This window comes from Prinia subflava, chromosome 1 (genome assembly GCF_021018805.1).
Source record: "Prinia subflava isolate CZ2003 ecotype Zambia chromosome 1, Cam_Psub_1.2, whole genome shotgun sequence".
NCBI classification, from domain to species: domain Eukaryota; kingdom Metazoa; phylum Chordata; class Aves; order Passeriformes; family Cisticolidae; genus Prinia; species Prinia subflava.
Window position 1 is genome coordinate 145,955,750 of NC_086247.1, and position 27,288 is coordinate 145,983,037.

At 39.8% G+C, this 27,288-nt stretch overlaps 1 protein-coding gene across 5 annotated transcripts in view; it reads right to left on the reverse strand.

The window, feature by feature from the left end:
* RBM33 (RNA binding motif protein 33) overlaps nt 1–27,288 on the reverse strand; it is a 100,857-nt gene that overhangs the window by 13,957 nt on the left and 59,612 nt on the right. For 2 of the 5 annotated variants that reach the window (XM_063415888.1, XM_063415867.1), the window contains exons 14-17: nt 26,949–27,236; nt 19,289–19,924; nt 5,768–5,971; nt 4,197–4,385 (exon numbers count right to left, since the gene is read on the reverse strand). In XM_063415888.1, coding sequence (XP_063271958.1) covers nt 4,197–4,385; nt 5,768–5,971; nt 19,289–19,924; nt 26,949–27,236 — 1,317 coding nt within the window. Of the gene's footprint in view, nt 1–4,196; nt 4,386–5,767; nt 5,972–14,614; nt 15,144–19,288; nt 19,925–26,948; nt 27,237–27,288 lie in introns of those variants that run through there. The other 3 variants (XM_063415878.1, XM_063415897.1, XM_063415907.1) reach the window with 3 other exon arrangements.

Genomic DNA, 27,288 nt, shown 5'->3' on the forward strand with positions numbered 1-27,288 from the left:
ATACAACAGTGGTGTATACAGATGTATCAGTAAACAGTTTCCTTTTTTCTCTTTTTTTAAGCATCAGAATTTATGATCGTAAATCTTCAGAAATACTGAGACTTTGCATTTATGTTTTATATTTCCATCTATTTGATGTAAAAAAACACGAATAAAGATGATGATGATGAAATATCTCCATAGAACAATTCCTTCAGTACTCAAATTATCTGGAGATCTAGAAAATGGGCCACTTTACCTGCCACTATCCTAAAAAACCTCAATTCATCTGAGGGTAGCAATAACTAGCTATAGAACACAACTCTCTTTAGACAGTATAAACATTAAACCTAGGTTCAAGAGCACAAAACAAAAGAAAAAAAAACAACTGCTGTTTCTCATGACCTTTGCAACTTATTAGTAATCTACTTTATCAAGTGGTTCTGGATGGATGTGCATTGAATGTCACTGCTCCACCACCATCCTCAGGAGGCTTTAGTTTGCTGATGTGCTCAGAAATTTTCTGTACTTTCCAACACTTTGGCATACGTAATTTTACTTAGAACATGTAATTATTTTAGAATCAGCAATGAGATTTTACTGCAGATACATCAAGTGCTTCTGAAAACTTATCCTCTCCAGAAGAAGCATGACAGCAAAGTGAATGCTGAAAGGAAACACTTCTGCTAATTTCATCATGTTTGAGCTGTAAAAGGCAGCTATAACAAAGGAGATGTTTCTAGACCCCCAAAGATTTTCTTATATTCAGTGTCTTGAGAATCTTAATTTTTTTTTCCTATGTTAATAATAGAAGACCTTTAGTGAAGCAGGAATGAGAATTAAAGAATTTTCAGAGATTAGGTAACAGAGGGTATTTCAAAGGCTATCTATGGGAAAAGATAATTTTCTCCATTTCTAGGGCATGGGAAGGGAAAAATGCCAAATTTCCAACTTCAACTCTAAGTTTCTCCCATCCTGTCTTACCCATGCCCAGTAATTCCCAAACCATGACTCACAGAACACCTCAATGAAAGCTGATGGCAAAGCTTGGAGCACTGAATACCATAAATTGAGGGAAGTGTTTAACTTCCCTTCCCAAGGTTTGTGCAAGGTACTTGTACCTCGAGAATGCTACTGACACAAAGAAAGCTGAAAATAAAACCCCAAGCCTTTGGGCCCAGAAAAGCCAAGTAATCTCTTCCTCCCTGTTCACTCCATGATAGATTATAGACTTTTTCCACAACTTAAAACTATGCCAGCAAAGATTCACTTTCAGAGGAAAGACACACAGGATGATCACACTGGGACAAATTCAGGATATTTGGAACCCAGAGCTGCTGTGGATCAGTTGCTTTACAGATGCCCCAGCATAGAAGATGAAGATTAAGCAGAGGTCCTCTACCAGGTGGGACAAGTGCTCATGGTCTGTTCCTCTTGTCAAAGAGCAAGGAGACCCTTGGAAGTATTTCCTTCTCCTCCTGTGAGCTCTGTCTCAGTGCAGCCACTCCCACATTCACATCTTGATGCACGAGATACTCAGATTTCTGAGCTGTGTCTGCATGCTGCTCTGAACCAAGGTGCTTGTTTAACATCAGAGGTGCACGTCCCACAGTTTGTGAACCCTCACCTGTAACCTGGGATGTGGGGGTTGGATATGTGTCACTTCAAGACACTATCCAGGCATGAAGAGAGCTCCCTAAGTTTTGATTCAGATTTAAATTTCCTTTACAACTGAAAAAAATAAGCACCAGTTCAACACACTTATTTCCCCTGGAGACAAATAAAATGAAAAATCTCGATCTCAGAAGAGTTCAGTTCCTTAAGGAAAATTTTGGTGAATACAGTCAACAGCTGAAGACAGGATATTCTACACCTCAAAGACTGAGTCAGAACTGACTCACCCTTCCCTCCTCTTAGTATTTCTTCAGCTCCATCAGACACCAGCTAAAAACCTGGGCATCTTGCCTAATTTCAAAAAAACCAGCTAGAATGTCACACCTTGCTGTTTTCTCACAACTGCCATGTCCCCAAATCCCTCCCATTTCAGTCCATCAAGGTGCAACACTTCACCTTAGAGGAGCAGAGCTCTGCACTACCCAAGATCTGCTTGCTGTGGCCTCTCACACACACTGTCCTCACACAGGAACCCCCAAAGCCTGCATGGAAAGAGCCCTTCCAGCCACTGCTGGGCTCTCTTCAGCAGCTCACCCTGCTAAAACCTTTACATGAAACACTTTTTAAAGGAAGAACAGGAAATAATTGAGTATCCCTTTGCTATCAGAGCCTCTCAATCCTCCCAGCTGCAGGGGATTTTGTACAGCACTGAGCACAAACAACAGTTCAAACATTACAGCCAGGAGAAAATCCACTCGTGTACCTCAGGATATTTATTGACCTCTTTGAAAATCTAGCACCACCTGTATAAAACAAATTGCTGTGGATAGCAACAATGTAGATTTTCAAACGTCCTATTTTCCATTTGTGTCCTCTAAGTCACTTAAAATTGTTGCTGCATCTTTCTCATTTGGTGCAGTAACACTTTTGTGGTGCCAAGTCTCATGGTACCATTGAAAAATAAAATCAAAAAGCTAAGCATTATGGATGGTGGAACCAGTCTCATATTCTTCCTACAAAAGCATCACTTTTCTCCTGCATATCTCACCATTCATACTTGCGAAACATCATTTAGTCTCAAACAAGCCAGGAAATTTCTCCTCTTCTACAAGTCAGACTTGAAATTCAAGTGCAGAATTAGCACAAGAGCATTCAGCATCATTAGCTAAATACAAGCATCTTGTTCAAGTACTGCTTCTAGATTTCTTGCAAGGTGAAAATGGATGATGATTCAGAAAGCATAATTTCCAAAGGTACAGTTGATGCTGCAGCAAGAATACAAGTTCTGGAGGGCACAGATATGCATCAAATCCCACTAGAAAATTAGTCATTGTTTTTTCTCCTGTAAGTACATCCCTCTAAATTGGCCTGTGACATTGAATTGAGCGACAGGGTTTGGAGTCTGCTATGAAACAGCAAGTACTGAATAAATTTTTTAGCACATTCTCAATAACTTCTCTCAATTGTGAGATTTCCTTGCAGGGTTTCTATTAATCTCCTTCTAATATTCTCATGCAAGATTTAGCAAGTAAACACTGAATAAATGTGCTTTGGAACTGTATGAATAATTTCCTAGAGTACTACAGAACATGAAGGCACAAAGTATTTTGAGAGGGTAGTTTTGCTTTCCCAAACAAATTAAACCTCTCTGAATTGATGACGTAAATAATTCAGCATTATTGCATTTACTAAATTAGGAACAAGTGAGGCAGAGTGTTCATCTTTAGGAGAGCAGTATGTTTTGCAAGAGAGAGCTGATCCCAGTAATAAAGAAGTCTCAGAGCACCTCCAATTCATGCATTGCATTTGTCTGAAAATGGTGCTCCTGTCAAAAGGAAAAAAAATTCTCACCTGTATTTTTCATTATTCATTGACTGATATTTTTAAATGCAGTAACAGTAAGTCAGACAGGGCCTCCTAAGCCTTTCACTGCTTTGAAAACCTCCTGCTTTCCTCAAGTCATTTACCTGACACATCAGTTCCAGGAGGCAGTTTGTGAACAGAAGCTGCACAGCAGATACACCAGTGTGTGCATGTCATAACCTTACTCACAGGCCCCTACTGAAGAGAACCTTCTCAAAATTAAAGATCAATAAAATCCTCCAAAGAAGACTGTGCTTTCATCTGAAGAAGTAGAGGATGCTACACAGTACAAAATGTCCACTGGGTCATTAGGTGCTTGCACCCCAGGACTGCAGCGACAGGAAAAGGCAGATGTCAAAAAGGAGAGGAGGTGCAAGTCAACAATAAACAAGGACAGCACCCAAAATACATTTGCTTTGATATGGCCATCTGGCTTTAACAACCTCACAGAATGGACAGGCTTGTACTGCCTTAGAAAATAACAGAGATAGCACTGGAACTCCAAAATGAAGGAGAATTTTGCAGCAGGAATGTGATGGTTAGCAAAATCCTACTGTGCCTCCTGTGGTGCAATATCATCACGTGCTTGTCTTTGCTACCAGGTGTAGCTTGTGTGGGTGGGGGTGCCTTCAAACATAAATTACCAATAAACACGCATTGTATTTAGTGTCAGGGAATTAATTGAGCTTTCCAGAATGAAAGCCTTTTGGCACAAAAATGATAAACCAAGGTTGACCTACCTGAATGGGTCCCACTGACATCAGCAGGTTTTTCAGTTGGACATCAGTAGTTGATGAAGAAAGCCCTTCAACTGACACAATACAGGGCTGAGGTTTGCACTCCACCACTCGCAGGTTCTGTTTATTTGGCATCAAGCGTCCTCGGCCCATCTGGCCTGCTACTCCTCTGCCTCTGCCATGCATAATGACCTGCCAACAACAAAAGTAACAGTATTTTGATTTACTTACCCACTGACTCTGCTTGCTGCACTTGACAGAGGATATAAAAGTTGGGTATTTAACTTGAAGACTTGATTAAAATACACGTTGATTTAAAAACAGCTTGTTGCTGTTCGCCAATTTATTAACATTCATCCACTGCTTATACAAACCTCTGTTAGCAGGATAAAAGTTATTATATACTGAGTTATATGTACTGCATTCATCCTAGAAGCCTCAGCTCTAGCACAGATTGATCAATCAAGCAGTGGAGGATCTCAGACAAAAATACATAACCTAGTTTTCAACACTGATCACATCAGCAGCATGTGTTCATCTCCCACATTTTGAGTCTGGACCAAAAATCCCAACAGGTGATCCCTCACCTTTTTCTATTCTTAACCTGTAGTTAAATTTAATGTACTCACAAGATCAGCAAAGTGCTGATCAATCTCTACTGCTATCAACTCTTGGTCTGTTACTAGAATGGAATTTTATTGACATAAGGCTAAATAAAATAACTTTTTTCGAAGTTCCTCTCCCCTCTACTCTGGAGTAGGAAATGCATGGATTTAATTCTTGCAAATTAAATGTTGAACAGAGAGTGGAAAAATAACAGTAAAACAGAGTAACAAACACTAAACAGAGTTAACACTTAACACTGAGTCGACATTCAACAGTTTCTTGATTCCTACTTGGAAAGCCTACGATGGGTAATAACTTTTCATACCCTTCAACATCAGCAACAACACTTTATCCTTATATGAAGCAGGAAGATTATGGCCAACAGTTCAAACCCAAGAACTAATTAAAAAGGCAAAATGCTAGCTACCTTGAAGGAGTGTGCTACCTTGCAAATGCAGAGAAGGAACACACCACTGCCACCCTGACCCTTCCTGCCTCCTACCAGTGCATGATCAATGCAAAAATCAAGTTACAAGATCACCAACTGTTTTGAGTGATACCAACTCTGGGGATCCAGCAAAGAGCATCCTGAAACAGTTATTGTGTGCTCCCATATATGCAAGAAACAGCCAAAATAAAATCCTAAGCACAACTTCAAAAAACCACTTGGTTTTAAAGCCAGAAAGCACGCTGGTTACCATCTCCTCCAGTAGCTGTCTCAGGACACATGCACTTCCCCAGGGAGTGCTGAGCTGGCCACAACATCAGCAGATGAAGCAACCTGCAGGCACTGCCAGTCTGTGCTGGGTACAAACAAGTCTCTCTAGATTAAAAGCTGGATATGCAATTATGCATCTCCTGGGTCATGCAGCCCTGCGCTAGCAATCGACAAACAGAATGCTGGTTATTAATAGAGTAACACAGCTAGACAGTGAAACTTCTAGCAGCAATATGCATCTAAAAATCACCTTTTTAGGCTGATGGATTCCCTGGATGTTTTTGACTCCTTGAGGAGCTGGTGAATGGATCTGTGCCTGCTGCTGCTGTTGGTGCTGCTGCATTCCCTTTGTCAATGTGACCTTCCGCACTGGCTGCTGTTTTGGCTCCGGGGGTTGCTGAGGTCGCTGGAGTTGGCCCTCTGGGTGAAAAAAGCCAGCATCCTCTCCCCCCTGCTGAAATCAACAACACAACAGCGGCTCAGTGTCCAGGCACTGCACACCCTCACCCTCAGCAGGCTCCTGCCACATCCCAGCTCGCTCAGAGAGCGTCCAGGGCTTTGCCTGCTAAAGCAAACTGTGCCTGTGGCAGGCGTGTGTAAAGGCTCAGCCTGGAAATTGCACCTCAGCCTAAAATAAATCCCTGCTATCTGAAAAACAGCTTACTTTGTTCAGGCTTTATTATAATTACAATGGTCAATCAGGTCTTTTCATATACAAAGCAACAAGAAGTTTTCACTTCTCTTTCCAAATCATTCTTCCTTCCAGGTTATATGTGAACTATGATGCTATTTTTTTATTACTTTTCTTTTTTTAGTATAAAGAGAGACACACACATTGCAGAAGGAGGAGCAAAGAACTGTGGAGATTGGAAAATCAAGCCAATGCTCTGTTCATCTTTAAACCTCCAACCTCCTTTTAGTTAAAAACTGGTATTTATTTTTAAGTGCATACTCATTCTGCAAACTTCTACACCAGCAGCTTTTTAAGCAATCCCCTTCCTCAGACAATTCTGTACTTTGAACAGTTCCTCAAGGTGTTTTTTTGTTTGCCTTACAAAGCTCTTATTATATACATTTGTAACCATAAACACAGTGAAACACCATCTCAGTGTCTCTCTCATCCAAGATAACTCTTGCCATTACATCTCTTGCTGCAATCAGGCACAGTAAAACCATGAGCTTAAAGCACTGGGAGAGAAATTATTTTCTTCCACTGCCTCTACCTAAACAGTTTGGGTTTCTTCTGCAACCAGGAGATTCTTGAATTTGTGTCTGCCTGACCAGATTAGATCAATCAATTGAAAATTCCATGGAGCAAGAACCAGCAGAGACTGACAAAAGATCAGGTACTTCTGCATCTATGACACGCATCGTGTTATTGCATGGTTTCAACAACAGTATCTATACCCTGACAGGACTTCAACTTTAGACCTCAAATACCAGTGAACATTTTATCTGCAGGGGGAAGGCTTTGACTAACTCCCTAACCAACCTTTGCTAGGCCCACAGAAGCCCTCAAAAGAAGGCATGTCTAAGGGAAAAAAGTAAAATATTATGAAAGCACCTTTATTTATACAGGGTTCTCTTTTCCCCTTCCCTTAAATATTCACAAGACAAAACTCCTTTTGCATCTGTATCATATCATAAACCACAGGGTTTCATGCTAACTGGCACATTTCTTGTGGATAAGGAGACAAAACACAAGGGTGCAGAAGGAACAGACTTATGGTCTAATAGCAAGATTATTTGCATTGAGAATACAAATCAGTACCTCTCTACATTAAAGAAAAGAAAGAAAAAGGAAGCAAAAGAAACACCTAGTGAGGACTGGTTACTAAGGCTCAGCTAGGATTTGATAAGAAATAGTTTGTGGTATGTATGCCAGCTTCATTTTTCAAGTTCAGTAGTTCACAATTTCCACCTCTAAATCAAGACCTCTGCATTATAAAGTATATGCAGGCCACTTCTCAAGAACTCAAGTACTTAAACCCCAGACAAATGAGCTTCAAACCACCTTGCACTGAACTCAAAAGCACAACCTGTCACAGGGAAAATCCTAAAGCTTATCATGACATTTGTCCAGTGTCCAACACGAGAAAGCAACAAAATTCTACATCTGTCTTTTCCACCTCTAATCACAAACAGGTTTTTTTCTCTTGTTGAACTGAATGGCACCACGTCTTCACGGAAAGTTTTGTATATAAACCTTTGAGAGCAGCAATTAGTGAGAAATTATGAAGCTTTCCCTTCAGTTTCTCTTCAATTTGTACTTAAAAATACCAAACAAGAGCACTCCTGGAAAACTCAAACACATGCACAAAACCTTACCAGCATTAAATCCTCCCCATTTTAGTATTAATTCTGATATCAGCATCACCACAGCTCTATGCCTTGATCAGATGATTTCTTTTATTCAACCCTACAGCAGCTGAAAGATGATGAAACTAAAAGGAACAAAAAATTCTAGGAGGAATTTAAATGCAATAACTGGGAGTTAAAATCTAATCTCTGCTAAATGCCCGCTGTGAGAACCATAAATATTTGCAACCATTTCTTTCCAAACCAAAAAATTACCCCAGCACTTTGGAAGAGCATCTGAGAGCAAAGCCCTCAGGTACAAAATACATCCAACATGCTCATTATTGAAACTTCAAAAGCAAACAGTCATTTCACATAAAAGTCTAGGATAGCCAACAACCACCAAATATTTAACTACCAAGCTCAATTATCACCAAATAAAACTGTATAAACTGAACACAGAACTGTAACAGAGTCAAAGGCATTAGCACACAACACTGGTTTGCACTGATGAAAAATCTGATGGGGTTTGCTCCCTGCTGAGTCTCAAATGCCACCATTGGTCTGTGCTGCTACCATGATGCTTCTGCAAGAATCTGAAAAGGTGGAAAGCTCTGGACTTTTTAATGAATGGATCCATTTCAGAAATAAGAAAACCTACACAAAACAATACAGAAAAGACATGGAACAAGCTTTGCTTGCTCATGCAAAAAGAAGAAAAGCAAAGGCAACTGGATCAACTCCTTCTTTTACTTTACTGCTCTGACCATTTACTGGTTTTGAGATAACTCAGAGAGGGGAAGCAGAGACAAAACTGCAGCACTGCTTCTCAGGAGAGGTCTGTGAGTCAGCAACATGGTGCTGCAGGCATAACAGAGCTGAGCAAGTCAGCAGACATTAGCTCCTGTTCCAGGCAGCCTGGCTTCAACTGAACATAAAACCTGGTGGTTTTCTCAAGAAATAAAACCCAAACGTGACTGCTAAAACAGCACAGAAGACGCATTTTAGCTGCAATTCCTTTTTCACTGGTTAGACACAACAGTGCAAGGACAAACACTGTCTGAGCCAAAAATGAACAATGGAGAACCACATAGTGGCAAATTACTCTCATCACCACCACCATCACTCTATAAACTTCTATGCAAGACAACAACAAGTGGCTTTTTCAGGTACAACAATGAAGAACCAAGTCAAGCAAAACATCTGGAAAGAGCTTTTTAACTGATGGACCTAAAGCTACAAAACCTCAGAACGTTATTGACAGGTCACATGCTCATAGGAGAACACTGACATTTTGGAGGAAAGGACAGAGTTGTTAAGATGACTGTACCTATGCTGACTCTTGATGTTCCCTCATGAGCTGTACAACAAACTGGCACCAGAACACACAGCAAATTACAGGCAAGCAGGTAAGGCCACTGCAACTGTACTGCAGCAGCTACCCCAAATGACATCTAAATCACAGAAGCTAAACTGCTAACATCTCATCTACTTAAAATGTCTCAGGTCTAGCTCATCTTAAATGAACTTCTGATTTTCCTAAAGACAATTTCTGTGTTATTTTTCATCAGCTTACATCACTGCCATCCCCAGATATAAATATGCAGCAACGGAGGGAGGTATTAAAATTTTAAGCCTTCTCATGTCAAAACAGGTATTCTTACCTAGAGTATTTTACAATGTGCAGGGCTGCACTAAATTTTTCAGAGATGCATTTATTCATCATCATGGCCTGTCTCACATAATTTGCTGTACAAAACGCTGACCCCGGGTAGAACGTCGTAGCCAACCACAGAGACCTGGCACTGACTGATACAAGCTCTGGTTTTATACTTCAAATTTCCCCTAAAGTTCTGTGCAGAAAATTATTTTCTGGTTTTTTGTCTGCAAATCAATGAAGGAAGAACGTTTTCCTCTTATTATCTACTCCTTAATTTCTAGATTATAAATCATCATGAGTTTTGAGCTCTGTATTTCCATGTTTTACAAAGGGTCTGCCTTCCTAAGATCTGGCCAGGAAAGAGTTTTCTTAAAAGAAACTTTTCTATTATTCAATTAAAGCTGGAGTAATGAAAATGCCTTTTTTTTAAGTTGCAGGAGCTCTGTTCAGGGGTAAGTATAAAAAGTGTCTTTCAAATTCAAGTACTGAAAGAGTGTGAGGAGTGCCAAAGCAAGTTAACTTCAAATAATGTATGTATATAAACAAAGCTCAAAACATTGAGGTAAAAGGATTTCATTTACAAGGTGAATGTTTTTCAAACCTCTGCTCTGGAAGAATCTGCAGTTTGACCTGAAACTAGACTAACAAAAAGAACTGATGCCATTCAATGGCCATGACTTTCAGAACCAATTCACTGATACCTATCAAGGCTGGTTTTTATCAGGCTCTCACTATACAGATCCATACCTAGTGTTGTGTTTTGAGCAACACAGAAAGAATTCTGTCAAATATGAGGTCACAAATTCTAAAAGCAGAATTTTATGAAGGACTGCTTGAATTTAGCAAGCTGGAGCCCTCTGTCATAATCTTTATGACAGTTTTATGATGAAGATGAAGTTTATTTGCCACCAACATTAGCAGGACAAATTTATTTATAACAAATGCCTTAAAATGTACTGATAAAAATGCCTATTGATACTGTCAGAGCTGCTTGCAATTTGACAGATCAAATCTTATTTTCATTCTTAAACCCCATGAAGGAATGGTATCACCAACTTGCATTCTGTAGTGAGCAAATTGATTAATCCCCCTCTATAGAAATCTCAACTCTTGATTACACCTATCAGACGTTAAGCAGCATTATTCTAGAGTGACAACACTTGACAAATTCCCAAACCATTTTTCTCAGCCTTTGTGGCCCTGCTAGCTTGTATTAACCCTGATGAAAAATTAATTTTCCTTATCTTCTGCTAAACCCCAAAATCCAAATCCGCCAAACTGGCAACTCTTTCTGTAAAGGTATTATGAAAACCTCGAAAAGATTAATTGCATGTCTTCAGGTGACATTAAATTAATTTCTGTACTCGTGACAGACATTTGATACTCCGTACTGAGAGGACAGATAACATTGTCAGGATACACAGAAGGACAGTGGTGCAGTGTCCCAGGGCAGCCTCTTATGAATTCTCCTTTCGATAAGGCCATACTTCACTGTCATTGGCACTGTTAGTGATCTTGCAGCCCACAGACCTCACTGCACAGGTTTCTATTAACCACCACAATGCTGTGTCTATCCTTGTAATCTTTGGAAAGCTAATTCAAAATCGTCCAATAGCAAAGGGATGCGCATGCCGGATAAGGCACTTAAAGGGAATAAATAAACTCGGGTTGATTTGTGTAAAAATAACACAGGGAAGCAAAATGTTGTCAGCTTTTCTGAGACGCATTACAACTCAAATTCTCTGTGGCACGATGAAGACTTAAATCTTCTAGGGAAATCTCAGTCCAAAATTGTACTGTGATTGATTTCTTGGAAGAAAGGAGAAAACCCTCATCTGTCACCAGTCTTATTTAAGTCAATATTTCTAGAAATTAGTACTTTTAAAGTATCACAGTAGTTGGGGGAGGAAAACATCTTTCAGTTATTAAATTCATCTTTACTTTCAGGACAAGAGAAATGACCATTCATGACCTATACAGGTTTTCATAGGCAAACTTGTAGTTTACTGATACTGCAACTGACTGCAGTAAAAAACACAGACATCTACCAAGACAGCTGTGACCCCCACAAAACAAAGAGAAAGAAATGTAAATCGACAACCACATAGAACAACAGTGACTTTCATCTAATATACACAATTATTTTTTCACTACAATTATCAGGAGCATGTATTAAAAAGCAAACCCCTAATAAGGAGCTATTTCTCTTTGACTGGTGCTCCAAATGCTTTACCACTTTGATACAGCTGGCTGACAGACTGGGGACCTGGGAATAGGAAGCCTAATCACTTGCCAAATATCCCACAACCGAGTGACACGACCAAGCACTGTTTCTGAACAGTTGAAGATCTGTTTTCAATCTGTCAAATGCCAAGGAGAAACACCTGGAGACCTTTTTTTTTTTTCCCAGGCCTTCTAGGACCTTTAAAAGGTTCTTTTTTTTTTTTTTTTTTTAAGAATAGCAGTAGCTAAGAAAACTGCTCTCACACCAGGCTGGGAAATGCCACTCTATCATTAGACAACTCATCATTAACAACTGGCTGAAGACATATTAATGGGCTAGTTTTGAGTCAAAGTACACACAGCCATAAGCTACATAGACTACAAAAGTGATGAAAGAGCCAAATCATTCCCAGTTCACACCAGAGAAAAAAGACCCTTCTGATGCTGGTCAGGCATTTAGGGGTTATTTTTCCCAGCCTAAAATTTTTGTATAGGCTGAACTTAACACAAGCAAGAGCACCCAGACTAAGCAATAAATAAATAAAATGCAGAAATAGTTCCCTTCCTGTGATAGAAAGATACTGCTACACTGCTTCAGTCAGCCACGATCTTCTGTGCCTAACAGTATATGAAAAGTCAGAACAGCAAGAAGAAAACCTGCAGAAAAAGCAGCCAATTCCATTTAATCCCATGCATTAACACAATTCTTACATGAAGTATCTCCTCACCTGCCTGAAAGGAGAACTAAGGCATGGAGAAGGACTGGCCAAACAGAGTCCCAACCATACCCATGGTGCATGAAGTTTCACTGGGAGTGACAAAAGCACAGCTTGGATCACACTGAATCAGTGTTGAATCACAACTACATGGTTTTTAATTAAACCACCCATCCGCTCATTATGAAAAAAAAAATAAAAACTGTGGGTCAAACCTACAGCAAATCAATCCAAGCAAATCATGGAATGGACATGTCTAATACTCACAGAAATACCTTCATTTTAATGCGTTGTCTGCAAGATACAGTACATAGATAAACAATGTTTTAGGTAAAGTTTCCTGGTTTACTTTTCAGCTGCCAGTCTGAGAGGTTTTTGTACAGGGAATTGTAGCAAAGACTGGACATGCAGAGAAAACACCAAAAGAAAAGGCGCCTGTTGGGAAATATTAGAGATAAAAACTTGTGATGGCCCAAAGCTCCTGGAGGAGCACTTCCCAGCTGGACACCAGCTACGGTATAGAAAATCAGTACCAGGTCTCAGAAATCTGCACAACTAGAACTTCCCTTCTTGTGCCACATCTGGCCTTTCTAGTTCATACTCCTTGAAGCTTAAAACTACTGGCAAGTCAAATCCCTCTTGTGTCCTGCCTGAAGCTCCTGGTAAGTCTTTATTAAGACAACCCCCACTCCCTCCCACCCCCACCACTCCTTACTCAAGAGCCAAACCTCTGCAATAAAAGCATATTCTAAGTGGTCCAACTTTTCAACAGAGGGGATGTGACTTCTCAAAGTATTAAACTGTACAGCTCTGCAAGCTTGCCTCCCAATTCAAGAGACTGCATTTTCATATGAAATCTGACTCTTTCTCTTTGTAAAGCACTTTAGTGGTGTCACAGCTGTTTTTATGAGGAAACTGGGCTCCAAGATACTCTGTAACACCAACATCCTACAGATACCAATTCTGCACTGTAACATTCACGATGGCAGAGAAACTCTCCTTTGAGAGTTAACAAGAGTGACAAGCAACAAACGCTCTGCTTTCTGGGTGTTCAGGAGCTGCACTCTTCAACACACAATTTAAAAGTCTCCTGAGGAAAAGGAGAAACCTGTTCTTCGGTCTACAACAGAAAATACTTTACTGCACTTTAGCTCCAAGTTATCCATAGCAAAGTCAGATTCAATTTAAGTAAGTATCTTTTCGCCCTTTCATGCATTTTATGAGAAGCCCATAAGATGTATTATCTGTGTCTGCTTTGGCTGTCACCTTAATTCTCACTTGCTAAGTGTGCCCACACATGCCCCTTAATTTCCTTTTCCCAGTAATCAAATATGCCCTAGAAGAGTACAGCACAGCCCACCTCCTGACCCCAATCCATGAAACAGTCTGTCCCTACAGGGACCATGCTCACTGGAGGTCTGGGAGGACACAGTTTATTACTCATGGGCAGGGACACCTTCCACTATCCATGTCTGCTCAAATCCTCATCCAATCTGGCCTTCCACACTTCCAGGATGGGGCATCCACAGCTTCTCTGGGCACTCCATTCCAGTTCCTCACCATGCTCACAGGAAAAAATTTCTTCCTAATATCCAGTATAAATCTATCCTTCTCCACTGTGAAGTGATTCCCCTTGTCCTATCAGTCCATGCCCTTGAAAAAAGTCCCTTTCAGCTCTCTTGTAGCCCTTTAGGAAGGTTCTGTAAGATCTCCTTGGAGTCTTTTCCAGGCAGAATAGCCCCAACCTTCTCAGCCTGTCTTCAGAGGGCAGGTGCTGCAGTCCCCTTACCAACTTTGTGGCCTCCTCTGGACATATTTCAACAATTCCTTACAATTAAGAAATTAATGTCCATTTGTGAAATATTTCCAGAGCAAAATCTTTCAGGTTATGGCAGGCAGAGTCCTTCTTCAACAGCATTTACATTAATGCTGCTTCAGAGGTCTTGCCCGTTTTGCTGTGGTACCTGGGCATTCAGAAATGGCTCCTGCAGCTCCCTCAGCCCACTCCATGCCTCCTTCAAACAGTGGGACACAAATAAACACCAAAGCCATTCTCCTGTCTCTTAAAAAGTGTACAGGGCAAGAGTTCCTTTGTCAAGGATTGGGGAAAGGGCTCCTCCCTCATCAACTTCCCACACAAATAGCAAAATTCTTGGTGTTTGCCATTCCTGACATATTTAGATGAAAGGCGCTAAAGAGCTTTCAAGTCAAATATTTTTAATTAAACTTGAACATATACATGCAAGTAGAAACATGTACAAACATAAAGCAAAGTTGATAAGATTACATTATCAAACAAGAATCATCTCAATCAGTATCTTTTTTTCTGTATTTAGAACTCCGCGTTCATTTCACACTTCCCAGTTGCTTGAAATAAGAATGAAGTTGTCCATCTTCCATTTCCATCTTGTTTTTTGCAATCCAAGGACATTTTTTGTGACAGGCTTTTCCAACAGATGAACTTGCCAGCTGTTTTTTCAAGCTTTTCATATGAAGCATTTCAGGTTTTCAGGAATTAGGATCATTCGCAAGATACTGCTTGTATCGCAACAGGGAACACCAAGATTTTTATGTATTTTTATCTATATATGTATTTAAGAAAAAACCCTCATTGTGCAGCCTTCCACAGAGGCAAAGATTGATGTGTTCTTGGTGCAGCATAAGAACCAGCATTTTCAGGCCTTTGGGACAGACACACAGCTCTCTGAGCATGGCAGGACATTTTCTGGCTAAGAGAGAAATCATCCAACAACAACAACATAAGATGACAATGATACAGAGATTTTAAGATATTGTAAATTACCACAGAACCTCCAACTAAATAGAAAACACGTTCAGCACTTATTAAATATGATCTTAAGATATGTAAGGTTATAGCTGGTACAAACCTGTTCTTCCAGGACTAAAACAACTCTGAATATATTGACTTAAGGAATTCAGTCGCATTTGGAACTAGAACTCTTAACAGACAGATGACAGAGAGCTCAAAAAGCACTGCAAACAGCCAAGGTGTTAGAAAACATGACTCACCAAGAGAGAATGAAAGATAGAGCTCAGAAGCAGTTCAGGTATCTTTAAAAAGAGAGACAGGCACAAAGAGAGAGAAATATTCCCCATCTCTCTTCAAGTATAATACATATAGTCAGAAATTCAAAATTACAGCAAAAAGATGTGATTTGGTCACTAAGAAAATTCTCTTAAATATACATATTTGATACTGCAATAGATGACCTAGGAAATCTGCAATAATGAGATCTCAGAAAAAGGTTGGACATATGTGTCAGGAATATGACAGAGTTCATCCTCCTCCTTCAAGATAAATTAGTTCAACAGTCTTTTCACCTTTTTTCTATAATTTTATGATCACATTTTGCAGTGATTTATTAGGGTATTTCCTTCCTACACTCACTGACTTTATACTAACAAGTAACTTTAGGATTGACCTCAGGCTCCTTAGCAAGCCCACCAAGTCTCAGATGCTTTATTAGTAAAATTTACAAGTATAAATACTCAATGAATACACTGAGCTCTTATATCTGAAAAGAAAAGCTCTGAAGAAATGCCACAAAAACAGAGCATACCAGATCCATTGAAAGATATCTGGTTCTCCTTGGAAAAAATACCAGGAAAAAACTAAAAACAAAGCAACAACAACAACAACAAACCCCCATACAAACAAAAAAACCCAAAAAACCCAAAACCAACCAACCCCCTTCCCCCAAAAAAACCCAATCCAAAACCAAGCCAGCAACAAAAAATCCAAGTCCATGTGCTTTTAAATACTGTCTAATTTTCCAGGAACATAACATTTAAAGGAGTAATTAAAATGGAAAACTATTCACTTTACTGCTATTCCTGTATAAATTATATGTATATTAGAAAGGGATGGGCAAATCAGTATGGGGGGGGGAGGTGAAGGGTGGGATTTATTTAAAAAATAAAAAAAAAACATCAAGAGAAAAATCATTACTGGGAGTACCTAATGTGTCACCTTGATACACAGACTTAGTTTGACATACTGGATATGCTGAATCATTTTCTACTTTCATTTTTCTGAAGAAGTCATAAATTAAGTCATCTTATGTATCAGAAAAACTGAACAAATTAAAATATTGTCGGAATTTACATGGCAATTCTGAAAATTCCAAAAGTAAAATCTTCTCACGAAAGAGTACTGTGGAAACAGATGAAAGACCATTTTATCTTTAAAGGACCCAAGGGTATTTCTACCTGCAGGTCAGAGATCTCCAGTAGCTGTGCCCAGCAGCACAGACAAAAGCTCAGCCTGGTAAAGACACCATCCTCAAGAAAAGAAGCCATTCTCTTCTGCCAGGATCTGTACTCCACAGATCTCATCAACACACCACACTGCTAAACTTACACAAAAACATTAGCAGCAACACCAAACCATTGAATCCTGATTCTACAGATGGCCCCACTGAATCAGTAAGTCCTTGTTACAGCTTCTGGTTTAGGCCAGCCTGGTCTGGAGAGAGCTGGGACAGCTCTGGACTGGAGCAGCTCCCGCAGCTGAGAGCTCCCCGTGCATGTGCATGGCTGCAACAGCAGAGCCTTGCCAGGTCTTTACTTGAACCCAGGCATCTCCAAAATGGAACCTGCATTCTGTCTAATCATGAGCCATCTCATTTGTACAAATGTATTCCAAACATCTCTGCACAAAAAAGCCCAAGAAAGGGAAAGAGTACAGGGAATTAGACAGAAAGCAAGGGCGGGGATGCTTAGCTGCAGGATAGAGCCAGTGTGCATAGGTAAGAGATACCAGTAACCCTTTGCTAAAGACAAGGAGAAAGAGGAAGCACTATTACATGCTAAGGAGAATGGCTAGGGAAAATGAGATTTGGCTTTTGCTTTATATTAAGTGCTCAGGTGAAAGTTGTGAAAATAAATAAAGCATGTGGCAGGACTAAAGCAGTCGAAATTAAGTATGATCTTCAATCGTGATAGTATTTGGTGTCCAAGCACCTTTTAACTCTTCTTTTAAATCCTGTCAAAAATGGAAAGAAGATTGTCTGCCCTGCTGCTCAATATTTATTTTTTCCTGGTGTCGTCACAGAAATAAAGCCACAGATTCAGCTTGCCACTAACTGATTAAAAATTAATCAACTATCTTGATCAGTGTTAACAGCTAATTGCAATGCTTGCTTTCACTCTCCCACAGCTGGCAGGAAACTTAAAAAGTCTATGGCAACATGGAAACAGTGCCAAAGGCTACATGTAAAGAACCTGCTTCCCCCTACTGAAACCAGTATCTGAAAGTTAAGGAGGACAGGGTAAATCTGCTTCTGTACACAATGAAAGAGGAGTTACACATGCATTTAATTAAGCTAATTGAGCTTGCTTACCATGAGACTTATCTGAAACAAATCATTCATGGTCTTCTGAAATAGAGCATTGTGATAAAAATTATTTCATTGTGAATGCTGCCATGGGCACTGATAATTATTTGTTACGAGGAGCTGCATACAGTTGTGACTGGCATTGTTTTGTTTCACCACATAATAAAAGAAGTTGTGCATGACTGCTTTATTCAATTATGCATGAATCACAAACCTGTCATACCTCTTGCAGGCCACTGGGATTCCTGCAGACATACTTATATATAAATATTTTTAGCTCAACAGAATTAATTTCTTTCAGCTTCCTGCACTTAATTCTTCTGTACTTAAGTTACCACATCTGAGGAATTAGAACTGACAACAACCTGAAGTGCAGGATGTCTATACAGTCAATAATGCCCTGTATGTTAATATTTGTTAAGACCATACAGTCATTATGCAATTCACAGTTGTGAGTGTAATTAAGTTTTATGAGCTGTAGAAAAACATTAATAAAAAGTAGTTAAGACTTTGGCACTTCAGCTTTCCATTTCTACAGAGTAAAGCCTAGCCTCCAAGGCCTTGTTCAGTCCCTGTTACACACTTATTTGTTTTCCCTATAAAATTCTGCAAATAATTTAAAAGCATTCTTCCAGAAAAACACCTTCAATGTGCTGCTACATCAGCTCATTCTTTCCTCCTCAGCATAAACCCAAGGACAGACTTCAAACACTGACAACATGATCTCTATGTCTCTTCATCTTAGTTTCTTTAGAGCCCTAATAAATTAGCTTGCCTTTTCATTAAGACAGAAGAAATTTGGTCGAGAGACTTCCTCACCAAAACTCCAGAATTTAAATAGGCACACTGTCCTCAAGACCATCACTGTGAGTCCTCCACACCAGTGCTCAAGGGACACACTGCAGATAAAAGACCCCTCATCAAGAGATAAGGAAATCTCATTTAGATGCAGAAGTGAAATGGTAACATTTTAAACCCAGCCTATAACAGAAAACACCCTTCTCCAACAAACTGCTTAAATTAGTTTCATAACATGCTTCCTAATAAAAACCATCTTCCCCTGAGTAGAAACCATACTAATACCAACATCTGCACACAACTAAATTAGGTGGCCTCACTTACCAAATGAGCAGGTCCTTTTTAACCAAACTGTAATTACAGTCACCTAAATCCTTTTCTCTGAGCAATTATCAGACCTATCAACCTTAAGCAAAAGGAGCTCAGTTGAGCAGTCTTTCAGATTTCAGACTCCAAGTAACAACTTAAAGAAAGGAGTATTTCAATATGATTTCATTGGTAACTGCCTGGCAGTAAAGCATTACAGGAAACACTAACTGTTTAATAACTGCTAATAAATTACAGTTCTGAAAATATAATATATAGACTATTAGGTATGCTAAACCTGTTCCTTCCCTCACCAGCTCAGGCCCATTTTTTATTTCGGGGTTACACAGAGCCAAACACACAGAAACAAACCACGAGGAGACACATAGATGAGACGAGCCTTGTAAACTTACCCCTCCTGACAACTTAATGACCCTGACTTTGCTGCCGACATGGGGCCCATCACTACCACTGTTTGTCCGCTGCATGACAGTCCTTTTCACCCCTGGCTTCTGCTCCTGGGGCCTGGCGGGGACGGAGGCCACCCGGGCGGCCGGTGGGGCGGGCAGCGCTGCTGCAGCGGGTTTGCTCTGCAGCGCTTTCTGCGGCGCCTGAGGCTGACCCGCAGGAACTGTTCTAGTGGGCCTCAGCTGCTTCACGGCCTTCATCTGCTGTCCCTGGTACTGCCCGTCCCCCGCGGCCTGCGGGAAGTCGGAGGGTTTGGGGTGGATGTTGGCCACGACCGCGTCTTGCTTTCTGACGAGGAGTCTGTTCTTCACGTTGTGCCTGGTCTGCAGGCCGGAGTGGGGGATGTAGGGGCTGCCGTTGGCGGGGAACTCGGAGGAGTCCTCCTCGTGCTGCATGTAGGACTGCTGGGAGCAAGGCTGCTGCTGCTGCTGCTGTGCAAGTCTCTCCAGCAACTCTCTCTTCCTGGCCCCAGCCTGCTGCTGCCGTCTCAGCTCCTTCTGCTTCAGGATCTCCTCTCTCAGGCGCTTCTGCTCTTCTATCTTCAAACGATACAATCGAGTTTCTTCATCTTCATCTGGATACTACAAAGGAAAAAACAAATGAATTGATAAAATTCTAAACAGATGCCTAGCTTGGTCAAAACAACGTGAAATTGTTTCAGATGTTGTAAAGCTGTAACTCTGAAGAGCTTTTTAAATTTTCCCTCATACCAAAGCAAGGCTATGGGTGGAGTGTATCTGCTGCTAAGGTTTATTTGCTATTCATTGCAGACAAACAGCTCAAATCTGGTTTAGGACTTAGATATACTACTTCCTAGACAGAAAAGCTTTAATACCACTTGAGAAATCTGATCAGAATACTAAAAAAAAAAATAATAAAAAGTTTTACAAATTGGAACTAATTTAAAAGTTTCCAAAACCAATTAAACTATTAATATAATTCAAGATATCAAAATATGTTTCAAATAGAAGGTAACAATACAGAGGCAACCCACTGTCACACAGGTTTTATCTTGCTCTTTTCTGACAAAGTAACAAAAGGTAGGGTGGTAAATGACCTGAAAGGCCCTGATTAGAACTATTGATTTTTCTCACAGAATTTTAAGCCTGATCTCAAACTCATTTGTCACACAATAATTGGTTATAATGAACAGCACAAGTCAATCTCTCTGACCTTGAACTCATGCACTCTCTTCAGAATCAAAATGTTGCCAAATGCGGTGTTGGAATATTAATGGTATATAGAGAATGCCTTTAATATTCCAGCCCTGGGCCCCTCTGAATGTACTACACACCATCAAATAACCTTTCTAAAGATTCAACTCTGGCAGAACAGGTTCTTATGAAAAGCTGTATACAAATGGACAAGAGTCAAGGAAATGCAGCTTCTCATCATCCTGGAAAAGAAATCAAATGGCTCTTGCAATAAAATCACCTATCTTTTTCAAAATTAGGAAACATACTTTTTTTTATATTATTTCTCTCTTTTTAACCATTTAAAATACTAAGTTAGACTTACAGAGAATGCTTACAAATGGTAATGAGAACAACATTCTATTCAAGATGTATTAATCACTAAAAACAGCCTCTCCAGGTAACGATACTTTTCATGCTGGTAAATTAATGCATAAAGAGTGTTAAAATATTACTCAAAACCTGGGAATCCATGATGAACCTTTATTTATCTTGCAGCAACTGGGTGCAAGCTATTTGCAACACAACTGCCATTTTTTGAACATATGTGACCCAAATGTGTGACTTGAAGGTTTGGGGGTTTTTAAATATTCAAGCCCTTTTAATCCTCGTTCACCCTAGAATCCCCTCCAACCCAAGAGAAAACCCAGCAGAACAGATTTAGCCATAATGCTGGTTCATGGATGTGAAAGCCCAGCAGAGTCAGATTTGCACTCACAGCACCCAGATGCACAAATCCTGAATGCTTGTTTCCTTCCTGAGCAGGTACTGACAGAGATTATTCTTACAGTTACCAAAACCCAGCTCATTGTCTCAAATTAGAAGTCAAATTACAAGCATCTAATTAGCAGTCTAATTAGAAGCCTAACCAATGGCTAAAGAAGACTAACCAAACTGTATTTTTACAATTTGTATTTAATTTTTAAGTATGGGTTGTAGTTCAGGGATGAGGTCTAACACTGTTTTTTGCTACAGTTCAGTACAATTTTGCTACATTCTACATTTTGTAGAATGCTACATCAACCCAGGAGTTATCTTTATACTTCGTGGATGATGGTGGTGATTAATAATCAGTAACTAAATTAGAGGTCTGTGCTGATAGATAGTACAGAAACTTCTACAGGAGGAAACTCAAATATTTAATCTTGTATTGAGAACTGGAGATGCTTAATTGTAGCAAAAAAAATAGAATATGACCCTAATGAAATACAAGGAAAGAGTAAGACCCTTAAGAATAGTTTGCAGAGGATGAGAAAACACATAAGCTCCAGCTAGGAGGATGTGCTGTTATGCAGATCCCGATGCAACTAATAAAATTTTCAGTCATTTTCAGAGACACTAAGTTATCATAATTACTACAATTGTTCAGAGGGAAAACTTGTTTCACTTAACTTACTGAATTAGTTTATTCAACTGCTTTGGTTTAGATCATAATAGTTTAAAATTTATGTAAACAAGCCTGCTGGATGCCATGAGCCAATACTTTTGGAGGTACCTCTGTAATGTTTTTTCCCTAAAGTTCAACTGGAACATTGCAGCACTAGTCTTCAGAAGATCACCACTGCTGGCAGTGTCCTTTATTATGACGGATTTGCCTGCTCATTTTATCACCTAACAAGTTCTGAAGGCCTTGGGAGATGTAGATCACAATGTGATAGGCTCAGAACCAACTCAAAGGTTACACACAGCGGCACAGAGATGTGTGTTTTGCAGCACACACAACTCAGTCCTGCCAGCAGACAAGAATGAACATCCCGAGGGACTCTGACTAATACACCCCTGCACCAGCCCTTAGACAGATACACTGATTCCAGCTATGCCAGAATTAAACACAGAAAGATGACTGACAAACTCTATTACCAACACAATGCAGTCTGAAGAATGCTTAGTAGAATGTTTAGGCAACTTGAACGCCGTTATAATCCAAAACCTTCCTTTCTGGAACTTAACTCAGGAAATTAGTAATGATCCCAGGAAGTCTATCCCTTCTTAAAGGTTAAAATCAAGCATCAACAGCCCTGAGGTTATACAACAACTGCAGATCAGTCTGTTAACAGGCTGACAGAAGACCTAAATCCTTCAAAAGCAAGTTACTACTACTGCTAAATTCTCAACAAAATACCCTTGCAGCTAGAGGAAAGTCATATAAAGGCCCTGTGATGATTAACAAAATATCTCCATTAGAAGTGAGGTTTAACTCCATTTAGTTGTACAATAGCCCAACAGTACAGACAGAGAAGGACAGCAGACTCCTTATCAGGATGAAAACAGGGCCAGTCAAATCCCCTTCTCCTGAGCTTTAGGAGCACCTTATACACCCCATCCTAGAGAGTGGGGGTATATATGTGATATATAGTAGATATAAAATGACCTATAGTATGTAATAAGGACATTCAGCATATGGAATAGGCAAGACAGGCTCAAGATGAACACAGGAAACAATGCCCATTGCTAATGATTTCCATCCCATCAGTTTAGTAAGCCCAGTACAGATTTCTCCAACAAACAACAGCACTGCCAAGGAAAAAAAAGAAAAAGGCAAGGCAAGCAAGCATTTTGCCTACAGAATCAAGTGGGAGAAAGTACACATCCTTTAAAATTCAAATCATTATAATTTTCACATCCTCTGTTCACATCTGTGTGGAAGCAACATTATCAGTAGGTGAAAACAAAGAAAAATATGGGGTAGCCTTTTCCCTAGGTAAACTATTAAGCTTCACATGTTTCGGGCAGAAAACTCCCCAACATGAAGGAATGCTACATTGTACATGTGAATGGCTGCTCCTTTTACAGAGGCTGCAGAGTACAAAAGGCCACACATACACTTGGTTTTGTGGGGGTGGCTTTTTTCTACCAGATTTAAGTTTGTTTTCTTTTTTTTTTTTTTTTTTTAAGTGGGAATTCTCATCCATCTTTGAATAGCTTTACCATAATGCATTTCACTGAGGTTTGAAGGAAAACTGAGCCTTAGCTGTAAGTTTTTCTTCTGCCTTAAAGTCCATGGCAGTTCTGATAGAAGGTACCAAATGAAAATGTTACAGGCTGCTCTCCTGAATCTAGCTGAAGAGCACCAGCAAGAGAAGCAGCAGCCCCACATCCTTCTTCTGGGGAAACTAGAATGGCACTGTGGACTTAGGAAAAGACAGCAAGGACTACTTTAAATCAAGGGATTAAAATTCCTACTGAAATTTAAGTCCTTGTACTAGCTTAGCTTGTTTTTCATGCAGAAAATTAAAAAGAAATAAACAAACCCATGCCTTTTCAGAGGTCTGCAGGATTAACTGCCAATTAATAGAACTAAATGCTGAGTCATAAGAACCAGACACTGGTAATGTTCTGGCTGGCTCCAAGACACAAAAAAGGAATCATCCAACCAGGATCACTTATGCATCTCAGTAAAATGGGTGCAAGAACAGAGCAATCAAAATAGTGATAAATCAAAAACTGTGATAACTCTTCTAAGCACAAGACAGGAGGCACCACTACAAAAATTTGGAAGACAAGTTATTTAAACTGGAGAAAGTTTTAGTTTAGACATTTACAAGTTTTCAGGTAGTTCGTTTCCAAACAGATGAAAATATTCAGATACATTTGATCTAGTAATTTAATGCAGCAGCTCTTTTCCATATTGCAAGCCTCGTTAGAAAAGACAGCAACATAAAATCCAAGAACCTAAATTCACAATTTACTGGATATGGAAGAATAGAATACGAAGGTTTTCTTTCAGTACATCAAGGACATTATCTCCAATATAAATACTAACACCAGTACATAGATGACTACACAGTGCTCCAGTAATTTCCCTCCTGTTCTGAGCTCCAGTATCCATTTCTCCTAAAGACACAACACCTTTCTCTATTCTTCCTCTTCTTTAAACTCAAAAATGCTTAATACTGCCTTAATTCCTCTTATCCTAAGCTGACTTCAACAGGAGCTGAATTAGGCCCACATCATCCAGACTTTCCTATTTCAATGACAAAATGATCTTTCAGACTAAGGATATACAATTTAAATCCTGGGGAGTAAAACCTATTCTGAACAGGCATTTAAGGTCTGTATTTTGCAGCCTCACAGGAAAAGGAACACAAACATTCCATTAATACACAGTTTTTAATCTTCTAGTCACTCACATAGCAAACCTTTCAAATATCTGTATTTAGGGTGAGGAAAACCTCTAACAATCAATACTGCTATTTTTTGGTGCTTCCTCATAAATACAGCCACTGACTCTGGAAGAAAGATGCAAAGAAAAGTCTTAATTTTCCAGTTGAAGACACTTGCAAAATAACCTGCCCAATTCAGTTACGTGCCATACACTAGAAAAGGTGACAGAACTTAACTCTTTCTCATCATCATCGAAAGCAAAAGAACAGGATGAAGTCAGCTAACAACAAGAAAAACACCCAAAAAAGACTGCAAAACATTATAATCTGCCTAAGGAGAGACGTGTTAATAACCTACACTACAAAAAACAGTGAAAAATATGATTAAATGCTTGTAAATGAACATTTTTAGTGCAGCATTCCCATCTGTAAGAGTGACAATAAGCAGCAGCAGTGAACAGGACCACTGCAGTGGCACAGCAGAAATGGGACAACAGCTACTACACTGTTTGCAGCACCAGGCTCTGTTCCAGGAGTGCTTTGGAAGGAGAAGGTTCTGTGTGCACACAGTCACATTCTCCCTAATGCTGTATCTACAAGAGATTTATTAGGAGACTTCATTTTTTCCAACACAACCCTGGGTTTTTATCCTGTTTTGCAAAAACTTGCATGAAACAGGTATCAGAATTTTTTCAATGAGAGTTTTGACAGAGAAATAAAGATTTATTTGTAACACACCAAGAATTCACACAGGTAAGAATAGTTGGTTTTACAATGACAGGCTACAGTATGCTTAAAATGTAAAACGGAGACAACAACATGACTGCTTTGGAGTTGTTTAGTTTTCTAATTCAGTTAATTAAAATAAATTAAAAAAATATTCTTGTAATTTTCTAAACACTGCCAGAGACACTTCAGAACTAATGCCTTAATTTTCATATGAGTACACTACAGAATAACTTCATCATGTTTTAGATGGGAAAGCCTGTGATTTTTCAAGACTTACCTTACTAATGGCCTGAAAGACAAGGATTCTCTATGAAGCACTGCATTTTCTGTGACTGACATTATTCCAAGGGACTGAATTGAGGGGAAAGAGATTACTTAAATATTTTTTCCAAAAAAAGGTGAAAATTAAAAGCTAAAAAAGGGTTTTTTTTTCATATCCATAGAAAAGCAAGTGCACAGGAGGTCAAACACTGATAAGCTTTGGGTCTCTTTTGTGCCTCATTTGTGGAAATTAGTTATGACCATCCCTAATTCAAGAACAAGATGAAAAGCTAATCATGAGCAGCTTAAAAGGAAGACAGTATTATCACAATTAAAGCTTTCAACAGTTGTTGAAGAAAACCTGGTCCTTGAGACAAGGTTCATGGTTAACTATAACTATGAAGATTTACAGTTCTTCACAGAATAGCCTGACAAAGCACAAAAAGTGCATTTAGCCATCATGCTCAGCATAAAGAGCACCATCAGTCCAATCCTACCCACTGTCTCAAAGTGACAGAGCTCATGGAGGGTCCTCTCTAGCTTCCAGGAGATCTGTGCAGGGAAATGGTCATCTGTTCATCTGACATGATCCAGTGGAGCTGAAAACGCTGGCATCTGATTTTTTCAACTGTGCAGAGTACTAGCACAGCAAACAGCATCACTTTCTCTAAAATGGAAAACTTAAAAGCATCTCCTCTTTTCCCTCACATGAAAGGGTTTCATAAAGAGATTTTCTTTTGCAAGAGCAAGAAGCTCCACAGACAGCACAGCTATGATCTCCTGCATGAATGCTCAAGGCCTAGTAGAGACTGAACAGCTCATGGGAAAACAGGAAGAGGAAGACAGCTCTCCAAATAGCCACATTTTTCCTTTGAGTCATACAGCATCATACAAAATGACAGAGAAGAGGCTTTCAGACTTAAAAAAATATGGCAACCTGAAAATAAATTATAATTCCCCAAAGATAAAAATGGGCAAAATGAGTATTTCAGAGACTTGTATCACTGGTCCCCTTCACTAAAATTCTGCATTTTCCTAGTAGAAGTGACTCCTCTTCCTGCAAAACAAGTTCACCATTGCCTGGCCAACCTTCCAGACCTTTTATATCAATGGAGACTATTTCTGCTGTTGCAATAAAAGAGAAAAGTGCAATTCAGAAGGGAGGCCTCTAGTGGCACCAAAAAATATTTGGTGGATAATACATTAAGCGTGCTTTCAGTTCATAAATCAGACTAGAAAAGCTTTTTAAAGGCAGGAACCTTTGTTTCTTTTTGTTTGGTTTTTGGTCTTCTGTTTAAACAAACAAAAAAAACCCTTACCTCTGGTTCAGATTTTCCTTCTGACTTTGCCTGGCCCACTGGAGTGATCGCTTTAGCTTTCATCTCAGGCCTTCCCTGGGAGTTGCCTGCAGCAGTGGCAGGCTTGGTGGCAGGCACGGTGCTGGTGATGGGTTTGACCTGAGCGGCGGGGGCGGAGCTGCGCCTGCTGTTGCTCATGTCCATGGCGTGGGCCGGCGCTATGGGCAGCTCGCGCAGGTTGCTGTTCCTGGCAGCGGCTGACTGCAGCTGCTGATTCGAGCGCTTGACAAGGTTCTGGGATGGGGTACTCTGAAAAGCAGAAAGGAAAAAAGCTCCTGACTTCCAACACAAACCAGGCTGA